The 24,598-nt window shown below is 48.6% G+C and overlaps 1 protein-coding gene across 1 annotated transcript; it reads right to left on the bottom strand.

Annotated features, from left to right (window-relative positions):
- Positions 1–1,779: 1,779 nt before the first annotated feature.
- Positions 1,780–22,497, bottom strand: kbtbd12 (kelch repeat and BTB (POZ) domain containing 12). The gene is made up of 7 exons (XM_078413853.1): positions 22,427–22,497; positions 22,226–22,319; positions 11,182–12,390; positions 9,332–9,602; positions 8,584–8,734; positions 4,057–4,254; positions 1,780–3,133 (listed from the first exon to the last, which is right to left on the bottom strand). Exons 3-7 carry the CDS (start codon positions 12,258–12,260, stop codon positions 2,964–2,966), a joined length of 1,869 nt encoding a protein of 622 aa, XP_078269979.1. The 5' UTR covers positions 12,261–12,390; positions 22,226–22,319; positions 22,427–22,497; the 3' UTR covers positions 1,780–2,963.
- Between the last annotated feature and the right edge of the window lie 2,101 nt (positions 22,498–24,598).

Raw genomic sequence — 24,598 nt, 5'->3', positions numbered from 1 at the left:
GACTTTTATACTCAATGACCTGTCTGATGAAAGCAAGCGTACCTTACCATCTGCCTCCACCACTAGAAACCCACCACTCCCTGTATGAAAAAACTTGCCCCGCACATCTCCTTTAAACTTTGCCCTATCACTTACTGCTATGCCCTCCAGTATTTAAATTTTCATCCTGGGAAAAAAGCTCTGACTGTCTACCCTATCTATGTCCCTCATAAAGCAGCCAGCATAAACAAAGACTCATCCCACCCGAGTCATTCCTTCTCCTGCTCCTATCCGCCAGAGGGTACAGAATCTTGAAAGCGTGCAACACCAGACTCAGGAACAGCTTCTTCCCCTCTGTTATCAGGATTTTGAACAGTCCTTTCATAAGCTAGGATACAGACCGATTTGTCTCTATTCCTTTGCGGGCATTGGACTTTATCTCTGAAACTGGTGCGCTACAAAGCTGGGAACTATATTCAGCACTCTGTATCTTCCCCTTCACTCTACCTTTTGTACTTGACTGACTTGATTATACCTATGTACAGTATTGTTTGATCTGTTTGGATAGCATGCAGAACAAAGCTTTTCATGACAATAATAAACCTAATGATTAACTTTAAACCTAAAGTTTAAAGATTTCTGTCAGGGCTCTTCTAATGGCTGGTTCACTCTTTGCTAAAAGCTGGAGGCCAATTCTCTGAATGCATTCAAGAGAGAGCTAGATAGAGCTCTTAAGGATAGCGGAGTCAGGGGGTATGGGGAGAAGGCAGGAACGGGGTACTGATTGAGAATGATCAGCCATGATCACATTGAATGGCGGTGCTGGCTCGAAGAGCCGAATGGCCTCCTCCTGCACTTATTGTCTATTGTCTATATTGTTTAAGAAATCGTCTGCTTAGATTTACTTTCTGAAGGTTATGTGTTTCAGTTGCTTTTGTTTCTCGTTTTTGCTATTTGATTTAGATAAAAACATTCTTGCCACTTATCAGTAATATTTTACAGATTGAAGGATATAATATGGAAACGGGTCTACCGAGCCCATCGATCACCCCGGTCACACTAGTTCTGTGTTTTCCCACATTCTTATCCAATCCCTACACACTGGTGCCAATTTTTAGAGGCCAATTAACCTTCACACCTGAACGTCTTTGGGTTGAGGGGGGAAACTGGAGCATGTGGAGATAACCCATGCAGTCACAGGGAAAATGTGCAAACTCCAGACAGACAGCACCCGATGTCCAGATTGAACCCAGGTCTCTGGCACTATGAGGCAGCAACTCTGCCAACTGCGCTACTGTGATCTGGAAGATTGTAGTTAGTGCCTCTGATATTTCAATCCTTCCTTACCGTAACAATTGAATAAAGAAGTCAGGGTTAAAAAGAAAATAAAGTAGAAACATAGATTCATAAATCCATGTTTTATAAATCCTAAAAAAACTGGATGCTGAAAATTCGAAATAAGAATTGAATAAATATCAAGTCGGGTAGAATCTGAGGAAAGAGGAACAAAGTTTCTTTGGATTCCCTCCTACATCTCAAAGACGTGCGAGTTTGCAGGTCAATTGACCTCTGTAAATTGCCCCTAGTGTGTAGGGAGTGGATGAGAAAGTGGGATAACATGGAACTAGTGTGAACGGGTGATCGATGGTCGCCATGGACTCGGCGTCTGTTTATCATGCTGTATTTCTAAAAGTAAAACTAAAGTTAATGTTTCAGGTCAAAGATTTTTTATCAGAACTGAGAAAGTGAGGTAACAAGTAAGTTTTCATTAGTAGACGGATACATAGAACAAGGTGGAATTTCAAGTCAAGTTTATTGTCATATGCATAAGTACGGCACGGTGCAGGTACAATGGAAATCTGGCCTGCGGCAGCAAGGGCAGCACAGTGGCGCAGCTGGTAGAGCTGCAGCCTCACAGGCCAGAGACTCCAGTTCGATATTGACCACGGGTGCTGTCTGTGTGGAGTCTGCACGTTCACCCTGCGACTGCATGGGTTTCCTCCGACTGCTCCAGTTTCCTTCCACATTGCAAAAATGTGCGGGTTTGTAGGTTAATTAGTCTGTGTAAATTGTTCCCAGTGTATAGGGAGAGGATGGAAAAAAGGGATAACATCGATCATCAGCGTGGACTGAACTGCCTGTTTCCCTGCTTATCTTTCAAATCAATCAAATATGCAGAACAACCATTTACAATCTTTTTTCTGCAGTTCCTTGTTTCTCCAAGCCGAATGACCAGTTGCAACAAATTCCACAATGTTGCAGGTGCAAGCTACGATCAGAAGAGGGCAGATCGGCTCCATAATTCATACAATGTCTACTGGCTTCATTGGTCCATTGGTCTGCTGGTCCAATTTATAGGCCATAATTCCCATCATAGAAACCCTAATTACAACCAGACTGCTCAGACAGACAATATTATTTTCTTGCCCAACACCAAACCTCCGGAATCTGATAATCACAAGAGGCAGCACAGTGGTGCGGCGGTAGACTCGCTGCCTTACTGCGCCAGAAACCCGGGTTTGATCCTGACTACGGGTGCTATCTGTTCATTCTTGCAGAAATTCCTACTTGCAAAAGAATAACAGTTCTGTAAACTGTAAATGGAAATTAGTACTATAGCACAGTAAACAAAAGGAAATTCAATAAATTAGAGATGCAGCATGGAAACAAGCCATTCCGCCCACTGAGTCCAACTGTCCATCGCTCACCCATTCACACTAGATCCATATTATACCACTTTCTCATCCACTCCCTACACTCTAGGGGCAATTTACAGAGAGACAATTAATCTCTAAACCCACATGTCTATGGGATGTGGGAGCAAACCAAAGCACCAGGAGGAAACCCACGCGGTCTCAGGGAGAACTCTGCACGCAAACAACATCTGAGGTTAGGATAGAACCCGGGTCTCTGCCGCTGTGAGGCAGCGGCTCTACTCACTGCGCCGCCCTAGATAAAGGCCAAATGGAGTCTCTGCCCATCTCTCACTGGTCGACCATGTCGGACGGTGGTGGAATGAGGTCTCTGGGGTTGAGTCTGGCGACCAGGCAGACATCATAGCTGTCATGCATGAGGACATTATGGGCCACCACGTTCCACTGATTCTCCCAAGGGTCCAATTCCAAAATCTCTTTGACGATTACTTCATGTCGATCTAAGGAAAGAGCAATAAAGAGAGATCACAAAATTCTGGAGTAACTCAGCAGGTCAGGCAGCATCTCTGGAGAAAAAGAATAGGTGCCGTTTTGAGTCGAGACCCTTTATCAGACTGAGAGTCAGCGAGGGAGAAACTAAAGGTATGGGAAGGTACAGAACAAAGCAGAGCCTCCATCGATGACTCAGGAAAGGTGGATCCCATAATGTTGGTTGGGGACCAACTGATAACAAAGGAATGCAAATGGTGAAATTAGTAAGAGGACAGGGTGGGAGAGTCGTGCAATGCAAATAAGCTGTAAATAGGTTTTGAGTCTTGTCATACAGCGTGGAAACAGGCCCTTCAACTCAACTACCTCCTCTGGCTGCTAATTCCCCATTGCCTTTAGAAATTCTAAAGTCATAGGAGCAGAATTAGGCCATTGCCCATTGAGTCTACTCTGACATTCAATTATGGCTGATCTATCTTTCTCTCTCAACCCCATTCTCTTGCCTTCTCTCCATAACATTTACCACCCTTAAGGGCCTGTCCCACTTAGGCGATTTTTTTGGCGACTGCCGGTGACTGTCAAAGTCGTAGCAGATCACCGAACTTTTCTTTATCCGACGACAATGACCACGACAATGCCGAGTCAGGTCGAGATTACAGCGTCTTCTGAAACATTGTGAAAATTCCCACGCTGTCAATGCTTCTCCGGCGTCCTGGTTTTCGCTGAAATCACTGACAAGTCGGTAAGTACTTGAGAGTTTTGAACTATAACACCTTATATGGGTTACTTAAAAACCAAGCTTCACTGTAACAAGGAATAGGGATTTGTATACAAGCCCTCTTGAAATAAATGAGTTTCTTGAGTTTCTTGAGTTTGCTTTCTCCTCGCTACATTTGTTTGTCGGGTCTGCTCAAATTACGGGCGGTTGTTTTACCTGCACCGCGGAAGGCCCCACAGACATACAACTTCTCGTCCACCACCCCGGCGTTTGTAGAGTTGCTTCTGAGCGACAGAATGGGTGTTGGCAGTGGAGGTCCCTTCCTCCAGAAATCTCCATCTGGGTTGTATATCTCCACTGCATCCAAACACCTCCTGGCCTGCCCACGGTCCACTCCCTGGCAGCCTATCCCACCTGAAATAAAATAATTACAGTAAACCCTCGTTATAACAGACCGTAAGAAGGGGGGGAGATGGTATCCATTATTGCTCATCGTCTGCTATAATCCAGTAAGGTATTATCATTGTATGCAGTTGAAACAAAGAACTGCAGATGCTGGTTAATACACAAAAGGACACAAAGTGCTGAAGTAACCCAGCGGGTCAGGCAGCATCTCTGAAGAACATGGACAAGTGACGTTTTGGGTCAAAACCCTTCTTCAGACGTATTGTAAGAAGGGGGTGAAAAAAAGCTAAGAGAGGGAAGAGGCAGGACAAAGCACGTCAGGCAATAGACAATAATAGACAATAGGTGCAGGAGGAGGCCATTCGGCCCTTCGAGCCAGCACCGCCATTCAATGTGATCATGGCTGATCATTCTCAATCAGTACCCCGTTCCTGCCTTCTCCCCATACCCCCTGATTCCGCTATCCTTAAGAGCTCTATCTAGCTCTCTTGAATGCATTCAGAGAATTGGCCTCCACTGCCTTCTGAGGCAGACAATTCCACAGATTCACAACTCTCTGACTGAAAATGTTTTTCCTCATCTCAGTTCTAAATGGCCTACCCCTTATTCTTAAACTGTGGCCCCTTGTTCTGGACTCCTCCAACATTGGGAACATGTTTCCTGCCTCTAACGTGTCCAACCCCTTAATAATCTTAATAACCCCTTTATAGGCGGTCACAGGAGATGGGGAGGCTTGATAGGCAGATGGTTGGAACAAAGGCCAGCTTTAATTCAGAAGGTGTGAGACAGACTGATTGAAGAGTTGCAAATTGTGAGGCAGAGGAAGGAATGTAGAGGAGGGGAGGGGGGGAGAGAAAGGACGGAGATGCAAGTTGAGGTGGGGCACATGAGAGGCTGCATACAGTCTCAAGTGTTTGATTAGTGGATGGTTGGAGTAAGTGACAAAGACTAATTCCTGTCACATTTAAACACAGTAGGGTGGCACAGTGACTCAAAGGTACTGCGCAATCCTGACTACGGGTGCTGTCTGTACGGAATTTGTACGTTCTCCCTGTGACCGCGTGGATTTTCTCTGGGTACTCCAGTTTCCTCCCTCACTCCAAAGACGAACAGATTTGTAGGTTAATAGGCTTTGGTGAGTTGTAAAATTGTCCCCGGTGTGTGTAGGTTAGTGTATGGGGCAGTGTTGCTGTGCTAATTTTTTAGGTGCCGGAGCTATCACTGGTGCCGGAGCGGCTGCTGTTAAATTCCCCGCTAGTTTAAATTCCCCGTGGTTTATTTTGGCTTTTGTTTTACAGAGGTGTCAGAGCGGCGCTTTGGCAGCAATGCACCCCTGGTATGGGGTGATTGGTGGGCTGCGTAGACTCAGTGGGCAGAAGGGTCTGTTCCCGCACTGTATCTCCAAAGTCTAAAGTAAACACAAATCAGTCTGGTACATAGCTGATTGAGACAATTGTAATAATATTTGCATTCTGTGGCTGATGTCAGTGGTATGACACTGTCTTGTCACATCAACCACAAATTGTCTGAACCCAGCCAGTTTGGCAGGCTTGACCATGGGACATTCAGGCACATTAACTAACACAGGTCACCCCTGTGGTGAACCAGTAGCGTAGAGATCCAGCTCTCAGTTTGTGTCCTGGCTCACGAATTTGCCACATTCTTTCTCCCTGCCTTCAATTTGTTGAAACTCTACTAAGAACAACTCAATTAGTTTCATTTCAATGGAATTTATTAACACAGAATTGGACTGGTAAAGAAAGCACATGGTATGCCTGCCTTCATTAGTCGGAGATTAGACTTTAGGGATAGAGAGTGGAAACAGGCCCATCGGTCCAACGAGTCCACGCCGACCAGCAATTACCCCATACACTAACACTATCCTACCCACGAAGAACAAATTACAGTCTTTCCAAAAGCCACATTACCTACAAACCTGTACGTCTTTGAAGTGTGAGAGGAAACCGGAGCACCCGTAGAAAACCCACGCGGTCACGGGGAAAATGTACAAACTCCATACAGGGAGCACCTTTGGTCAGGATCGTACCCAGGTCTCTGGCATTGTAGGCAGCAACTCTACCACTGCGCCACTGTACCACTTTAAATTAGACATACCTCATGGAGACAGGCCCTTCGGCCCACCAAGTCCGTGGCAACCATCGATCACCCATTCACACTAGTTCCTCATTATCCCTCTTTCACATCCACTCTCTACACACTAGGGGCAATTTTACTAAGGCCAAATAACCTACAATCCAGCACGTCTTTGGGATGTGTGAGGGAACTATACAGGGCCAGCACTGTGCTGCTGCCCTAGAGCGCCAGAGACGCCGTTCAATCCTGACCTCGGGTGCTGTCTGTACAGAATTAGTACTTTGTCCCTGTGACCGAGTGGGTTTTCTTCAGGTGCTCCAGTTTCCTCACACACTCCCAAGATGTACAAGTTTGTTGTTTAATCTGCTTTTGTACATTGTCCCTAGTGTGTAGGATAGAACTAGTGTACGGAATGATCTCAGTGGGCCGAAGGGCCTGTTTCCATGCTGTGTCTCTAAACGCTAAACTAAACTAAAGATACAGATGGTAAAACATTTGTTCATCTGGTCTCTGACCATCAAAACCAGATTTCATTATGTGACCCCAAGCAATGAACCTCCATTGCTCTATAATTCCTACCGTCACTTTCCTGTTCTGTTCTATCGCACACAACTCAACTGTAAGTTAACTCCAGGACATAACCACAGTTGTAAAATAAATCAAAAGGGAAAAAAAGCTTTGATTGTTCACTAAATGATAGTGCAATTGAGATACGTTTGGAATGGTTCCAAGCAAGAGGTCCCTGTGACACGCCAACATACTTTAATCTGGTGGGAACAGCCACACACACATTCAGGGCAGCAGATTAACATTGTTGCTGAACTTTACAGAGACAGAGAAAGCTTCTCATTGAATGCTCATTAAAGCACGTCCTACCCACGTTAAAATGCTTTCACTTCACGATAAAGGCTTAATTGTTTAAGGGGCAATCTTTCCTTCATGAGCAACTTCCAACAGATCTGCACCCACGATCTTTGCTTTCCCTTCCTGTTTCTGGTCTTGCTCTTCATCTCTTCCAGATGTATGTTCTTCCCACATTCCTGTCATTTCAAGAACTACTTCCTAAAAGCTGTCTGAAATTTTGCATTGTGACACTGCATAGTTGGATTTGGATGCAGGGGATGTTGACACAGTGAGAAGGATAGCAAGAGGGCATGGGTGTTCAGGTGGGATGGGCAGGCATGTGGCAGATGAAGTTTAATGCGGACAAAGAATCTCATTACAGGGCAACACAGTGACGTAGCTGGTAGATCTGCTGTCTCACAGTTCCAGGTACCCAGGTTTCGATCCTGACCTCGGGTGCTGTCTGAATGTGTGGAGCTTGCATGTTCTCCCTGTGACCGCGTGGGTTCTCTGGGTGCTCAGGTTTCTTCTCACATTTCACGTGCAGGTTTGTGGGTTAATTGGCCTCCGTTAATTGCCCCGAGTGTGTAGGAAGTGGATGCAAAAGTAGGATAACATAGAACTGGTGGGAACGGATGGTCAGAGTAGACAATGGGCCGAAGGGTATTTTTCTATGATCTATCTCTAATTTAATCTAATCTAAAAAACTGCAGGACGAGTTGGGCTGAAGGGCCTGTTTCCTTGCTGTATAACACTATTTCAACAGTGTCTCAAGTCCCTCTATAACTTTTGGCAGAATGTGCCTGGATTAGAAAGTATTAGCTAGAAGGAAGAGTTTGGACAAACTTGGACTGTTTGCTCCTGAATGCCGGAGTTTGTGACGAGACCTGATAAAAGTATATAAAATTATGAGAGATATAGATAGCGTATATTTCAGAATCTTTTCCCAGCGTGGAAATATCAAAGACGAGAGGGTATAGCTTTCAGGTGAAAGGGGGAAAGTATAAAGAAGATGTGCAGGGCAAATCTAATACACAGAGGATGGTGGGTGCCTAGGCAGGTTGCTAGGGGTGGTCTCCCAATATGTGTGTGGCCTCACTCTGGCAATGGAGGCGGCCCAGGACAGAAAGGTCAGTATGGAAATGGGAAGGGGAGTTACAATGGTTGACAACCGGGAGAATGGTCTCGACCTGAAACGTCATCTATTCCTTTTCTCCAGAGTTGCTCTCTGACCTGCTGAGTTACTCCAGTTTTTGTGTCTATCTTCGGTTTAAACCAACATCTCCAGTTCCTTCCTACTGATCCCTGGTATTATCTGGTTTGTCTGGGTAACCTGCAAAACAACGTTATTGACTGTACCTCGGTAAACGTGACAATAATAAACCTAAAATGGTTCCTTACCCATGACGTAGATATCTCCGTTGAGGACGGCTGTGCTGAAACGATACTTGGAGAATTCCATGGGCCCACACTCGGACCACCTGTCCCTCCTGGGGTCGTAGCGAAACATTCTGTTGCTGAGCCACTCGGGTTCATCATCGGGAAGGTTCATCTGTGGGTTAAGGAGCACGGCAGGTAACGCCAAGGTGGCAACCACAGAGGCAGACCAACATGGAGAACATTCCCGCATGGACAAGTGTCAAAGAATAAAATGAGGTCAAAAGGTAATAGAACATCTGTTCAGCTGCCAAGGGGGTTGGTTGAAGGAGATCCATGTACGGAGGGGGGAGGGGGTGTTTGTCCGAGGTGTATGATTTACAGTGGGGTGGCACAGTGGCAGTGGTAGAGTTGCTGCCTTTCAGCACCAGGAACAGAACAATGATATTGGGCGGCACTGTGGTAGAGCCCCTGCACCACAGTGCCAGAGACCTGGGTTAGATCCAGACTACGGGTGCTGTCCAGACTACGGGTATAGAGTTTGTATGTTCTCCCTGTGACCGCGTGGGTTTTCTCAGTACACTCTGTGTAGTCAGCACCTGCAGTCAGAATCGAACCCAGGTCTCTGGCGCTGTGGTGCAGGGGCTCTACCACAGTGCCGCCCAATATCATTGTTCTGTTGCTGATCCATATGCCAATTAAACGCTCTTGACATGACTCTCGGGAGCATCACGTACTAAAGCAGCCGGAGTAACTCGACATGCAACTTAACCTGTGGCGTCCATCCTCCCATCACGTAGATCTGGTTGCCCACGGTGGCTGTTCCGTGACATGCCAGCGGCAAAGGCAGGGGCGCGGTGCTCCTCCACTGGCCCGTCTCCAGGACCAACTTGTCCACGCAGTTTGTGATGGCATACCGATCCTTGAGCTTCATCTGCCCTCCGATCAGGTATAGGCAGCCCTGGGTTGTCCCCACGCTATAGAGCTCTCGGAATGGAGCAGAGCACAATCTCTCCCAGTGCTGACTCCCTCGAATGTGGTACCTGAGGTCAGGGGGGAGACGTTTAGACTTTAGGGATACAGCGCCCATTGAGTCCGCGCTGACAAGCTATCACCCATACACTTTTTTTTGCTCGTGTGTCAGACGACGTTCTGCCATCGCTTTGCCACAGCCCGTACACTAACACTATCTTACACTATTAGGGACAATTTACAATTTTACCAAAGCCAATTAACCTACAAACCTGTATGTCTTTGGAGTGTGGGATGATACCGGAGAACCCATAGAAAACCCATGCAGCCACAGGGAGAACATACGTAGAAACATAGAAAATAGGTGCAGGAGGAGGCCATTCGGCCCTTCGAGCCAGCACCGCCATTCATTGTGATCAAGGCTGATCGTCCACAATCAATAACCCGTGCCTGCCTTCTCCCCATATCCCTTGATTCCACTAGGCCATAGAGCTCAATCTAATTATCTCTTAAATCCATCCAGTGATTTGACTTCCACTGCCCTCTGTGGCAGAGAATTCCACAAATTCACAACTCTCTGGGTGAAAAAGTTCCTTTTCACCTCAGTTTTAAATGGCCTCCCCCTTATATAATATAAAATTATAAAAGGACTATGGCCCCTGGTTCTGGACTCGCCCAACATTGGGAACATTTTTCCTGCATCTAGCTTGTCCAGTCCTTTTATAATTTTATATGTCTCTATAAGATCCCCTCTCATCCTTCTAAACTCCAGTGAATACAAGCCTAGTCTTTTCAATCTTTCCTCATATGACAGTCCCGCCATCCCAGGGATCAATCTCGTGAACCTACGCTGCACTGCCTCAATTTCAAGGATGTCCTTACTCAAATTAGGAGACCAAAACTGTACACAATACTCCAGATGTGGTCTTACTAGGGCCCCATACAAACTCCATACAGATAGCACTCGTAGTCAGGATCGAACCCGGGTTTCTGGCTGTGGAATTCATTGCCACAGACACCTGTAGAGGCCAAGTCATTGAGTATTTTTAAAGCGGAGCTTGACAGGTTCTTGATTAGTAAGGATGCCAATGGTTATGGGGAGAACACAGGAGAATGGGGTTGACAGAGAAAAATAGATCAGCCATAATTGAATGGTGGAGCAGGCTCGATGGGCCAAAAGGCCTAATTCTGCTCCTATAACAACTTATGAAAATGCATACCTTAGGGACAGTTTCTTCCCAGCTGTTATCAGGCAACCGAACCATCCTATCACCAACTATAAAGCGGTCCTGAGCTACCATCCACCTCATTGAAAACCCTCAGAATATCTTTAGCAGGACTTTACTGGACTTTATCTTGCACTAAACGTTATTCCCTTTATCCTGTATTTGTACACTGTGGATGGCTTGATTGTAAACATATATAGTCTTTCTGTGGACTGGATAGCACGCAACACAAAAAGCTTTCCCCTGTACCTTGGTGCATGTGATAATAATGAACTAAACTAATAAACGAGATGCACAGGGCCAATTTTCTTTACTGGGAGTGTGGTGGAGGCAGATACGCACATGGATACGAAGGAAATGGCTACTTGGAAGCCTATCACCCAACTTCTTCCTTGAGGAGAAGAAATACACCCACGGTACGCACCTCACTATTTCAACGTCCTTTGTCTTTTGCCTAGATAGCTTTGAGACTCCGGCCTCCCCAGTTAATATAATGTCATTATTCTCTGTCACAACTCCTGTGCAAATGTAGCTCAAAGTTTCACCATCTCTCGGTGACACAATATAGTAGGACTTCTTTGTCTTGGGCGCATAGCAGTAGTTGGTTTCAGTGTAACTGCGGTGCCTTGATTTTATGCCATGACCGTTGATGCCAATGCAAAGGAGGAGATCAGTGCTTTCCATCCCGTAGCGTAAACTGAGAGAGGGTTGCTGCTTTGCCTTGTGGATGGTCTCCAGAGCGACTTGAATCATGTTATAGCATTCCACGTTGCTCAACAGGACAGTGTTCCTTTTCAGGGTCTCCCTCAGGAAGGTGGGGCTGATGAGCACCAAGCGGACCTGGCTCAAGAGTTCCACCAGGTGTGCCGCCCGTGATCTCCGGTCATTGTTGACCCAGCGGAGGACCAAATCCAAGATGGTCTCCTCACGAGAAATGTTCAGATCGTCGGAGCAGATCAAGGGCAGCAACTGGTGTTCCTCCACCTCCAGAACTTCTTCCTGCAAGCAGACCTCTGCAAAGTGCCGATGGAGATACCGGCTCGCTTGCTCGTACAGCTCTTCAGCCCCGAGTTGCTTTGCAAAGTAGTAAACCCCGAGGCAGTTGGAGGCATCCATGTGATCCAACATGTACTTCTGGCAGGTAGCGAAAACCCCTTCCATCTGGAGGAAGTAGGCCATGGTGGCAACTCCTTGGACGTTGGCGTTGGTGAGGTGCAGTTCCGAACTGTACATGTAGTCAAGGATGGTGACCACGCTCTCCGGCTGCACATCGTGGAGAGCCACCTCCCTCTGACTGCATTCTGCCAGGCCGCAGGTGAACATGGCTTTGAAGTAAGGGCTGAACGCAGCCAGAAGAAGCCGGTGGCAGGGGAATCTGGACCCCTGGGTCACCAACACCACATCGGTCAACTCATCAGACTCTCTCATGCCAATGATGCGTTGGAGCAAGTCCAAGCTGTGCTTGACTTTGACGTTGGTCCCCATCTCTACAGCGGATGCCATTCTCAGTTTCAATTAGGCTTTCATAAGGCTTGGTGATATGGACATTCACTGTTACTGTATGGGATGGGGTTATTTTGAAGACAACTCAATTTCTAACACCCGCGAAGGTTGTAACGCAAACCTTCATTGCCTGTAAATAGACAGATAAAAGATGTGTTATTCAGAACTTCCTGTTACCCACATCCACGAATTTTCAGACAGTCCGCTGTCCGACGACAGAGGTTTAGGCTTATTATTGTCGTGTACCAAAATACAGTGAAAAGCTTACATAAATACAATCAAGTCAAGCTCAAGTGCAATTGGTAGAGCAAAGGGGAAGATACAGAGTGCAGAATATAGTTCTCAGCATTGCAGCGCATCAGTTCCAGAGACCTACTCCTGCACCTATTGTCTATTGTCTATTAACCCTGATAATGGAGGAGAAGAAGCATCTCCTGAGTCTGGTGGTGCACACTTTCAAGCGTCTGTACCCTCTGCCCGATGGAGGGGGGAAGAAATGACGGGTTGGACCAATCTATTTCAGTAGCTCAATTATTTTGATTATGGACACGTCTGGATGTTGGGTGAAGGTACTTAATTGGGGCAAGGCCGATTAAAATGTCATTAGGCAGGAGCTAAGGAGGGTAGATTGGGATCAGTTGTGGGGAAGATGCTAGAGTCAATCATAAAAGACGAAATTGCGGAGCATTTGGATAGTAGTAACAGGATTGTTCTGAGTCAGCATGGATTTACGAAGGGGAAATCATGCTTGACTAATCTTCTGGAATTCTTTGAGGATGTAACCAGGAAAATTGACAGTGGAGAGCCGGTGGATGTGGTGTACCTTGACTTTCAGAAAGCCTTTGACAAGATTCCACATAGGAGATTAGTGGGCAAACTTAGAGCACATGGTATTGGAGGTAGGGTACTGACATGGATAGATAATTGACAGATAGAAAGCAAAGAGTGGGGATAAATGGGTCCCTTTCAGAATGGCAGGCAGTAACTAGTGGGGTACCGCAAGGCTCGGTGCTGGGACCGCAGCTATTTACAATATACATTAATGACTTGGATGAAGTGATTAAAAGTACCATTAGCAAATTTGCAGATGATACAAAGCTGGGTGGTAGTGTGAACTGTGGGGAAGATGCTATGAGGCTGCAGGGTGACTTGGACAGGTTGTGTGAGTGGGCGGATGCATGGCAGATGCAGTTTAATGTGGATAAGTGTGAGGTTATCCACTTTGGTGGTAAGAATAGGAAGGCAGAGTATTATCTGAATGGTGTCAAGTTAGGAACAGGGGACGTACAACGAGATCTGGGTGTCCTAGTGCATCAGTCACTGAAAGGAAGCATGCAGGTACAGCAGGCAGTGAAGAAAGCCAATGGAATGTTGGCCTTCATAACAAGAGGAGTTGAGTATAGGAGCAAAGAGGTCCTTCTGCAGTTGTACAGGGCCCTAGTGAGACCGCACCTGGAGTACTGTGTGCAGTTTTGGTCTCCAAATTTGAGGAAGGATATTCTTGCTATTGAGGGCGTGCAGCGTAGGTTTACTAGGTTAATTACCGGAATGGCGGAACTATCATATGTTGAAAGACTGGAGCGACTAGGCTTGTATACACTGGAATTTAGAAGGATAAGAGGAGATCTTATCGAAACGTATAAGATTATTAAGGGGTTGGACACGTTAGAGGCAGGAAACATGTTCCCAATGTTGGGGGAGTCCAGAACAAGGGGCCACAGTTTAAGAATAAGGGGTAGGCCATTTAGAACTGAGATGAGGAAAAACTTTTTCAGTCAGAGAGTTGTGAATCTGTGGAATTCTCTGCCTCAGAAGGCAGTGGAGGCCAATTCTCAAATGCATTCAAGAGAGAGCTGGATAGAGCTCTTAAGGATAGCGGAGTCAGGGGGTATGGGGAGAGGGCAGGAACGGGATACTGATTGAGAATGATCAGCCATGATCACATTGAATGGTGGTGCTGGCTCGAAGGGTCGAATGGCCTCCTCCTGCACCTATTGTCTATTGTCTATTGTCTATTGTGTAAATCCACAGCTGACATGTGGGAGGCATTTAAAGGCCAGCTGCTGAAAGTGCAGGATCAGCATGTTCCAGTAAGGAGGAGGGGTAAGTTCGGCAGGATAAAGGAACCGTGGATGGTCAAGGAGTTTTAAAAGTGGTCAGGAAGTGAAAGAAAGCATATGTTCCAATTTATTAGAAGGGCCAAAGGTCCATGAAATGTCATTGGCGAGTTGGTTTAAGGAAAATCCCAAGGCTTTTTACATGTACATTAAAAATAAGATGGTGCCTAGGGAGGAGGTAGAGCTGCTCAAAGATAAAGGAAATAATCTATGCTTGGAGTCAGAGGATGTAGGCAAGGTACTAACCTAGTACTTTGTATCTGCATTCACTGAGAAGGACTTGGAGGACGACAGTGAGAACAGTGTGGAGAATACAAATCTGCTAGGGCAGTTTGAGCTCGAGAAGGAGGTGGTGCCGAGGCCCTTGAAGAACATAAAGGTGAATAAATCCCTAGGGCCTGATGGGATCTATCCCAGGTTATTGAGGGAGTCAAAGAGAGGAGAGTGTAGGGTCCTTGATGAGGATCTTTGTCTCATCTCTAGCCACTAGCGAGGTGCCTGATGACTGGAGAATGGACAATGTTGGTCCTTTGTTCAAGAAAGGAAGTAGAGAGAATCCAGGAGGACTATAAGCCGATGAGCCTCACGTCTGTTGTAGGGAAACTATTGGAGACAATTCTTTGAGAGGCAATTGGAGACAATTGTTTGAGATACTGCCATCTGGAAGGGAATGGCTAATTACGGATAGCCAGTACGGTTTTGTACATGGCAGGTCACGACTCATTAGAAGGTGAAGAAGGAGATCAATTAAGGTATGGTGGTGGATGTTGTATACATGGATTTTAATAAGGTTTTTGATAAGGTTCCTTGTGGTAGGCTGATTCAGAAGTTAAGATGTACGGCTTCACGATGACTTGGTCCTACGGATTCAAAACTGGCTTATTCATAGAAGACAGTATTGTGGTGGAAGGTAAATATTCTGGATGGAGGTCTCTGACGAGTGCAGTTCTGCAGGGATCTGTGCTGGGATCTCTGCTGTATGTAATATATATAAATGACCTACATATATCAATGTAGATGGGTTGGTGAGTAAGTTTGCGGATGACACCAGAATTGGAGGAATTGCAAACAGTGAGAGAGGCCGTCAGAAGATACAGCAGGAGATTGATCAGCTGCATAAATTTGCGGAGAAATGGCAGATGGACTTTAACCCGAACAATTGTGAGGTGTTGCACTTTGGGAGGTTGAATGTAAGGAAAGAGCATACTGTAGGGACACAGAGATTGGTCCAGACCATCGAACCCTCTGATTGGTAGATGAGGTGAGGTGGTGCGCAGGTAAAGGGAACGAGGCAGTCTCGTTTAGTCCTCCAGCGGAGACAGTAAGATTTATGGTTGTCTGTCGTTTGATGCGTTGATTGTCACGGTTGTTAATGTTATAATAAACGGCTACTTCAACGTACTTCGCCTACGACTCGCCATAGTGGTGACCCCGACGTGATCACAGATCACCAAGATGTCCCATCAGGAAGCATCGACGCCAAACGCAGGCGGCGTTCATCTGCCCCCGTTCTGGGCCCACCAACCACGCCTGTGGTTCGCCCAAGCGGAGGCACAGTTCCACCTCCGGGGAATACAGGAGGACGCGACCCGGTTCTACCATCTACTGAGCGTCCTGCCGTCGGAAACGTTCGCACAGGTCGCACAGTACGTCACCGAGCCGCCAGAAACCGATAAGTATGCGGGCCTCAAGTCGCTGCTGCTGAAAACCTTCGGGCGCAGCCAACAACAGCGGGCCAGCACACTCCTGCACTTACCCGAGCTCGGGGACCGACCGCCGTCGGTCCTCATGACGGAGATGATGACTCTAGCGGGAGAACACACCAAATGCCTCATGTTCGAGGAGGCATTCCGCGAAAAGATGCCAGAGGACGTCCGCGTAGTCCTAGCAGACGTTACTTTCGGGGACCCGATGGATTTCGCAGAAAAGGCGGACGCACTGGTCGCGGCAAAGGCGAGGCGCCCCGGGTCAGTAAATCGGGTTTCAACACAGGTGAGCGACCGACCGCGCGGCCAAGATGGCGCCCATCCGCCCGCCACTTTTCAAAAAGCCCGCCAAGCTGCTACGTCGACGGCGGCCATTTTGAAGCAGGCCCGCGACACAGAAACACACCAGCGCGGCTGGTGTTTCTTTCATAGAAGATGGGGAGCAGCGGCACGCAACTGTAGAAGCCCCTGCACATTCTCGGGAAATGCCTCGGCCGATCAAATGTAGAGGCAATCTCGATCGGCCAGAACCATCGCCTCTACCTGACGGAGCAACATACGGGCACCGTTTTCCTCGTGGACACCGGGGCGATCGTCAGCATTGTGCCCCCATCCTGCCAAGAAGCGCGATCAGGTAAGACCGGCCCCCCACTCATTGCGGTCAACGGCAGCCCTGTCCGTACCTACGGAACATGGGACATGTCCCTGTCCTTTGGTTCCAGGACTTACAACTGGACTTTCACCATCGCAGATGTAGGCCAGGCAATCCTGGGCGCAGATTTCCTTTGGGCTTTCGCGTTAATCCCTGACGTCCACGGGAAGACCCTGCAGCCGTCGTCCAGTAGCGTTGACCCCCCCCGCTCTTTCGGTTTCCGTGTCATCCACCCCGACCGTCCAGGCCGTCACTACGACCTCCGACCCGTTTGCTGCGATACTCGCTGATTTCCCGGAGCTCCTAGTCCAGCGATTCGACACACCTGCTGCCAAGCACGGAGTCGTACACTTCATCCCCACGGAGGGACCGCCTGTTTTCGCCCGAGCCCGACGCCTACCCCCTGATAAGCTGGCAGTCGCTCGCGAAGAGTTCCTCACTGTGGAACGACTGGGGATCATACGCCCGTCAGACAGCCCGTGGGCCTCACCGTTACACATGGTCCCAAAAGCATCTGGGGGGTGGAGACCATGTGGCGATTACCGACGCCTGAACGCCATCACCACGGCTGACCGATACCCGATCCCACATATTCAGGATTTTTCGGCCAGCCTAGAGGGCGCCACGTTTTTCTCAAAACTGGACTTAATCCGAGGGTATCACCAGATCCCGGTTCGCCCCGCAGACATTCCTAAGACCGCCACAATCACCCCGTTCGGGCTTTTCGAGTGGCTGCGGATGCCTTTCGGCCTCACAAACGCCGCCCAAGCGTTCCAACGTCTTATGGACCATGTGGGTCGGGGTATGCCTTTTGTATTCATATATCTAGACGATATCCTCGTGGCAAGTCGGTCAGCTCACGAACACCGGTCCCACCTGCGCTCCATATTCCAAAGGTTGCAGGACCACGGTCTGATCCTACACCCGTCCAAATGCCAATTCGGACTATCCTCAGTAGATTTCCTGGGCCATCGGATCACACAGGCAGGTGCCGTTCCCTTGCCCGAGAAGGTGGCTGCTATCTGCTCCTTCCCCCGCCCCGACACTATCAAAGGGTTACAAGAGTTTGTAGGGGTGGTAAACTTTTACCACCGCTTCGTCCCGGCAGCAGCCCGGATCATGCGCCCCCTTTTCCAATGCCTCGCAGGTAACCCCACCGATCTCGTGTGGTTCCCTGCTGCCGACGCGGCTTTCACAGCAGCCAAGCTGGCCCTCGCGAACGCCACCATGCTCGTCCACCCGCGCTCCTCGGCACCCACTGCCCTCACCGTCGATGCCTCCGGCGTGGCGGTGGGGGGCGTCTTAGAACAGCAGGTTAACGGCCTCTGGCACCATTTGGCATTTTTCAGCCGCCAGCTCACCCGCCCCGAGATAGCTTACAGTGCCTTTGATCGGGAACTCCTGGCCCTCTACCTAGCGATCCGTCATTTTCGCTATTTTTTAGAGGGCCGCTTTTTCGTGGCGTTCACCGACCACAAGCCACTGACGTTTGCTTTTTCAAAGGTTTCCGATCCGTGGTCGGCCCGCCAGCAGACGTTTCGGAATTTACTACCGACGTTCGGCACATCGCGGGAAAACTAAACGCCGTGGCGGATGCCCTGTCCAGACCGGCGGTTTCCCCGGTTGCCGAGGTAAATTCCGGGGTGGATTTCCAGGAGCTCGCGGAGGCTCAGCGCCTGGAAGACACCCCCTCCCTGTACCCTCACACCACCTCGGGGTTGCGGTTGGCACAGGTAGCCTGCGGTCCCATGCGTACCAAACTCTGGTGCGACGTTTCCCTACCGCGCACCCGACCTGTAGTACCCACTTGCATGCGGCGCCAGGTTTTTGACACTATCCACGGCCTAGTACATCCGTCCATACGGGCCACTTCGGCTCTGATTGCGGCTCGATTTGTCTGGCACGGCCTGTGGAAGCAGGTGGCCGCCTGGGCCCGCTCCTGCATTCCGTGCCAAACCTCCAAGGTCCACCGGCACACTCGGCCCCCCATCCAGCAGTTCACGGTCCCAGCAGCCCGATTCCTCCACATCCATGTGGATCTCGTCGGCCCGTTACCCCATTCCAGGGGCTACACCCACCTCCTCACGGTAGTCGAGCGATTCACCCGGTGGCCAGAGGCGCTCCCGTTGTCCGACATCTCAGCAGCCTCCTGCGCGCGGGCTCTGGCGCTAAATTGGATTGCCCGTATCGGCGTCCCGGACGTCATCACTACCGACCGGGGCGCCCAATTCACCTCATCCCTGTGGGTGGCCCTGACTCAGATGTGCGGGTCGCGATTACAACAAACCACCGCCTATCACCCCCAGGCCAATGGGATGGTGGAACGGTTCCACAGACAGCTTAAAGCCTCGCTCACTGCCCACCTGTCCGGCCCCGACTGGGCCGACCAGCTCCCATGGGTCCTTCTAGGTATCCGCACGGCTCCTAAATACGATCTCGGAGCTTCCTCGGCAGACCTGGTCTATGGCTCGCCCCTACGAGTACCAGGCGACGTTCTCCCCCAATGTTCCACCCCCCCTCCCTCCACGCCAGCACTCTTAGCAGCACTCCGAGCGCGGGTGGGGTCCCTGGCCCCGGTCCCTACTTCTCGTCACGGGGATCCCCCTTCACCAGTCCCGCCGGCTTTGGCCGACTGCGAGTTCGTTTTCAGGCGCATCGATGCCCACCGCCCACCTTTTCGGCCAGTTTACCAGGGTCCGTTCAGGGTAGTGAAGAGAGGCACAGTCACCTTCACGTTAGAAGTGGGTACACGACAAGAGGTCGTCTCAGTGTCCCGCCTCAAGCCCGCCTACCTGGACCCAGACCAGCCAGTCACAGCGGCTCAACCTCCTCGCCGGGGCCGCCCTCCGGCCACGACTCCCGTACAACAGTTTCTCCCCTCGCTGCCCCCGTTCGGGACCCCGCTTCCCCCGGTCTCCTTGCCACCGCCGCCTCCGGCTCCGCCAATTTCCCCTCCTCCCGCGGTGCCGTTTTCCCCGCCCCCACCCCTGGCAGGGCCCCCCTCTCCTCTCCGCACCCGCTCCGGTCGGGTGGTCCGGGCACCTGCCCGGTACCGCACCGAGGGTTCTGGGGGGGGGGGTGGGGGTCATGTAGGGACACAGAGATTGGTCCAGACCATCGAACCCTCTGATTGGTAGATGAGGTGAGGTGAGGTGGTGCGCAGGTAAAGGGAACGAGGCAGTCTCGTTTAGTCCTCCAGCGGAGACAGTAAGATTTATGGTTGTCTGTCGTTTGATGCGTTGATTGTCACGGTTGTTAATGTTATAATAAACGGCTACTTCAACGTACTTCGCCTACGACTCGCCATAGTGGTGACCCCGACGTGATCACAGATCACCAAGATGTCCCATCAGGAAGCATCGACGCCAAACGCAGGCGGCGTTCATCTGCCCCCGTTCTGGGCCCACCAACCACGCCTGTGGTTCGCCCAAGCGGAGGCACAGTTCCACCTCCGGGGAATACAGGAGGACGCGACCCGGTTCTACCATCTACTGAGCGTCCTGCCGTCGGAAACGTCCGCACAGGTCGCACAGTACGTCACCGAGCCGCCAGAAACCGATAAGTATGCGGGCCTCAAGTCGCTGCTGCTGAAAACCTTCGGGCGCAGCCAACAACAGCGGGCCAGCACACTCCTGCACTTACCCGAGCTCGGGGACCGACCACCGTCGGTCCTCATGACGGAGATGATGACTCTAGCGGGAGAACACACCAAATGGAAGGGAATGGAATGGCTAATTACGGATAGCCAGTACGGTTTTGTACATGGCAGGTCACGACTCATTAGAAGGTGAAGAAGGAGATCAATTAAGGTATGGTGGTGGATGTTGTATACATGGATTTTAATAAGGTTTTTGATAAGGTTCCTTGTGGTAGGCTGATTCAGAAGTTAAGATGTACGGCTTCACGATGACTTGGTCCTACGGATTCAAAACTGGCTTATTCATAGAAGACAGTATTGTGGTGGAAGGTAAATATTCTGGATGGAGGTCTCTGACGAGTGCAGTTCTGCAGGGATCTGTGCTGGGATCTCTGCTGTATGTAATATATATAAATGACCTACATATATCAATGTAGATGGGTTGGTGAGTAAGTTTGCGGATGACACCAGAATTGGAGGAATTGCAAACAGTGAGAGAGGCCGTCAGAAGATACAGCAGGAGATTGATCAGCTGCATAAATTTGCGGAGAAATGGCAGATGGACTTTAACCCGAACAATTGTGAGGTGTTGCACTTTGGGAGGTTGAATGTAAGGAAAGAGCATACTGTAGGGACACAGAGATTGGTCCAGACCATCGAACCCTCTGATTGGTAGATGAGGTGAGGTGGTGCGCAGGTAAAGGGAACGAGGCAGTCTCGTTTAGTCCTCCAGCGGAGACAGTAAGATTTATGGTTGTCTGTCATTTGATGCGTTGATTGTCACGGTTGTTAATGTTATAATAAACGGCTACTTCAACGTACTTCGCCTACGACTCGCCATAATACAATTAATGGCAAATCCCGTAACATCATTGATTTGCAGAAGGACCTTGGAGACCAAGTTCATAGCTCATTGAATGTTGCAGCACATAGATAAGGTGGTAAAGAAGGCATGTTGAATGCTTACTTTCACTGCTAGGGGCATTGAATATAAAAATCAGGAAGTCATAATGCAGCTCTTGGACTTTAGTTAGGCAGTATTTGGAGTATTACACACAGTTCTGGTTGCCCCATTATAGGAAAAATGTGGAGGCTTTGGAAATGGTGAAAGGAGATTTACCAGAATGCTGCATGGGTTAGAGGGTTGGGAGAGGTTGGATAGACTTGGATTATTTTCTCTGGAACATTGGAGGTTGAGGGGAGACTTGATAGTGTGAAAACGTTTGAGAGGCATGGATAGGATAGACACAGAACCCTTTTCCCAGGGTGGAAGTGTCCAGCTCTAGAGGGCATAGCTGTAAGCTGAGAGGGGGAAAGTTTAATGGAGATGTGTGGGGCAAGTTTTTTTTACATAGAGTGGTGAGGGCCTGGAACGTACTGCTAGGGGTGATGGTGGTGGCAGAGACGATAGTGGCATTTGGGAGACTTTTAAATAGGCAATGGATATGCAGGGAATGGAGCGATGTGGATCATGTGCAGGCAGAGGAGATTATGTTCAGAGGCATCATGTTCAGCATGGACCTTGTGGGCCAAAGTGCCAGGTCCTGTGCTACACTGTTCTATGTTTCATTTATTTTTAACCCTGTGCTGATTCCAATATGAAAGGCCTTAATTTTTGTTTTGGATCATAAAAGCAGATTTTGCAAGAGGACAAACTGTAAACGCATTTAGACATCTACATGATCCACGTGCTTTGATGACCCAGGATTAAAAATAGACTGTGGACATCAACACCACTGCTGACAATATTCACTGGACGGGAAATCAGAGTTTATTGACAGAGACAAATTACAAATTACAAATTACTGTAAAGAGCAAAGCACGGTCTTTTTAAGGAATTATTCTTTGCTTACCTCCAAAGCAATCTTGTTAAAATCTTGCTGAGGGTATCAGGAACATTGCCCAATCCAATTGACAATTTTCAGTGGCAAGGGCAGTCAGGGGTGGCTGAAGGAAGAGAGAGAGAGAGAGAGAGAGAACTTGTTCAGAACTCGTCAATAATTTTGCCTAAACACTGCATAATTTTACATAGTCTCATAGGTAATAGAAAATACATTTAAAATCCTGATTTATCTTTCCTTGAGGCTAGAAGATCAGGCTATTTCATGTCCTGCCTCTGTAGTCTTTCTAGCATAGACTGATTGGTCCATATCTCCGTCACAACTGCCTCCCCTCTCCCAGCAGAAATCTTGCTATTGCCTTATACTGGTGTCATTCATGCTGGCCATTCTGGGGCATTGTGGGGGATGTAGTTTTACTAGCTGGCATGAAGTTTTAATTAGATGTGTAGGAAGGAACTGCAGATTCTGGTTTAAACCGAAGATATACACAAAATGCTGGAGCAATTCAGCAGAACAGAACTGGAGAGAAGGAATGGGTAACGTTTTGGGTCGAGACCCTTCTTCAACCTCGACCCAAAATGTCACCCATTCCTTCTCTCCAGAGATGCTGCCTGTCCCACTGAGTTACTCCAGCATTTTGTGTCTCTCTTGTTTTGATTAGAGTCTTACAGCACGGAAACAGGCCCTTTGGCCTAACTTGACCATGTCAACCAAGTTGTCCCTTCTACACTAGTCCCACCGGCCTGTATTTGGCCCACATTCCTCTAAACATTTCCTACCATGTACCTGTCTGAATGTCTTTAGCACAACCTGGTACAGTCTGAGGAAGGGTCTCAACCCAAAACGCCACCTATCCATGCTCTCCAGAGATGGTGCCTGACCTGCTGAGTTACTCCAGCACTTTGTATCCAAATGTCTTTTAAATGCTGTTATCGTAGCTGCCTCACTTACCTCCTCTGGCAGCTTGTTCTATATACCCACATGTTCTATAGGTATATAAACGTTACCCCCTCAGGTTCCTTTTAAATCTTTCCCCTCTCAGCTTAAACTCTGGTTCTTACTCTGGTTCTCGATTCCCCCTCAATGGGTAAAAGATGCTGTGCATTTACCCTATCTATTTCTCTCATGTTCTTGTACACCCCCAAGAGATCACTCCTCACTCTCACCAGTATCGTGTGATTAACAATTAAATGTCCCAGCAATTCCCTTTGAAATTGCTTTCCCACCACTTTAAGACAAAACGGGAACACAGCGGGTCAGGCAACATCTGTGGAGGGAAATGGACAGACAGCCTTTCTGGTCAGACCCTTCTTCAGACCCTTAGACTATCTCAAGGGGAAGTTCAGATTGGGCATTCAGTGCTGAAACTGAAAGATAAAAAAATAGAGGGTGGTACAGTGGTCCAGCTGTTAGAGCTGCTGCCTCAGAGCATCAGAGATCCAGGTTTGATCCAGACCTCAGGGGCTGTCTGTGTGGAGTTTTCCCCGTGACTGCATGTAGTGGTGTGGGCTTGTAGTTTAATTGGTCTCTGTAAATTGCCGCCTGTGAGTAGGGAGTTGATGAGAAAGTGGGAAAACAAAGAACGAATGTGAATGGGTGGGGCAGCACAGTGGTGCAGCGGTGGAGTTGCAGCCTTGCAACGCCAGAGACCCGAGTTTGATCCTAACTACAGGTGGTGTCTGTATGAAGTTTGTTTTCCCTGTGACCACATGGGTTTCTCCTACACTCCAAAGATGTACCGGTTTGTAGATTAATTAGGTTTTGGTAAATTGTAGAATTATCCCTAGTGTGTGTCGGTTAGTGTACAGGGTGATCGCTCGTCGTGCAGGTTAATTGATTTCGGAAAAAGTGTAAATTATATATATATATATATATTTTTTTTTTGTCTCTAGTGTGTAGGATAGTGCTTGTGTATGGGGTGATCGCTGGTCTGCGCGGACTTGGTGGGCTGAAGGACCTATCTCCATTCTGTATCTTATCAACTCATAATTTCCAGGAATAGAATTAGGCCATTTGGCCCATCTAGTCTACTTCGCCATTCAATCATGGCTGATCTATCATTCCCTCTCAACCCCATTCTCCTGACTTCTCCCCATAACCCCTGACAGCCGTACTAATCTTACAATTCAATCAATGAAAGAACTTTGGTGCAAAGGTGTTCTGATGTAGAATTAAGAGTCCCCGGATGTTCTGTGATTGTTTCACGCTGAGTTACGGTTATGTGAACAGAAAGCTTTTTATTCGGACTCCAATCCCGTTCTGGGGTGTGGGTAGGGCACATGTGCCGACGATGTGTGCCTACAGCGGTGGGTAGAACTCCAGGGACGGAGATGGCAGGAGAGCTCTTTGTCCTTTCTAACTCAGGGCAATAAAAACCTCTCCAAC

The sequence above is a fragment of the Rhinoraja longicauda genome, chromosome 17, assembly GCF_053455715.1.
Source record: "Rhinoraja longicauda isolate Sanriku21f chromosome 17, sRhiLon1.1, whole genome shotgun sequence".
NCBI lineage: Eukaryota > Metazoa > Chordata > Chondrichthyes > Rajiformes > Arhynchobatidae > Rhinoraja > Rhinoraja longicauda.
Note: the sequence above shows the minus strand (reverse complement) of the source record. Positions and strands in the feature narration are given on the sequence as shown.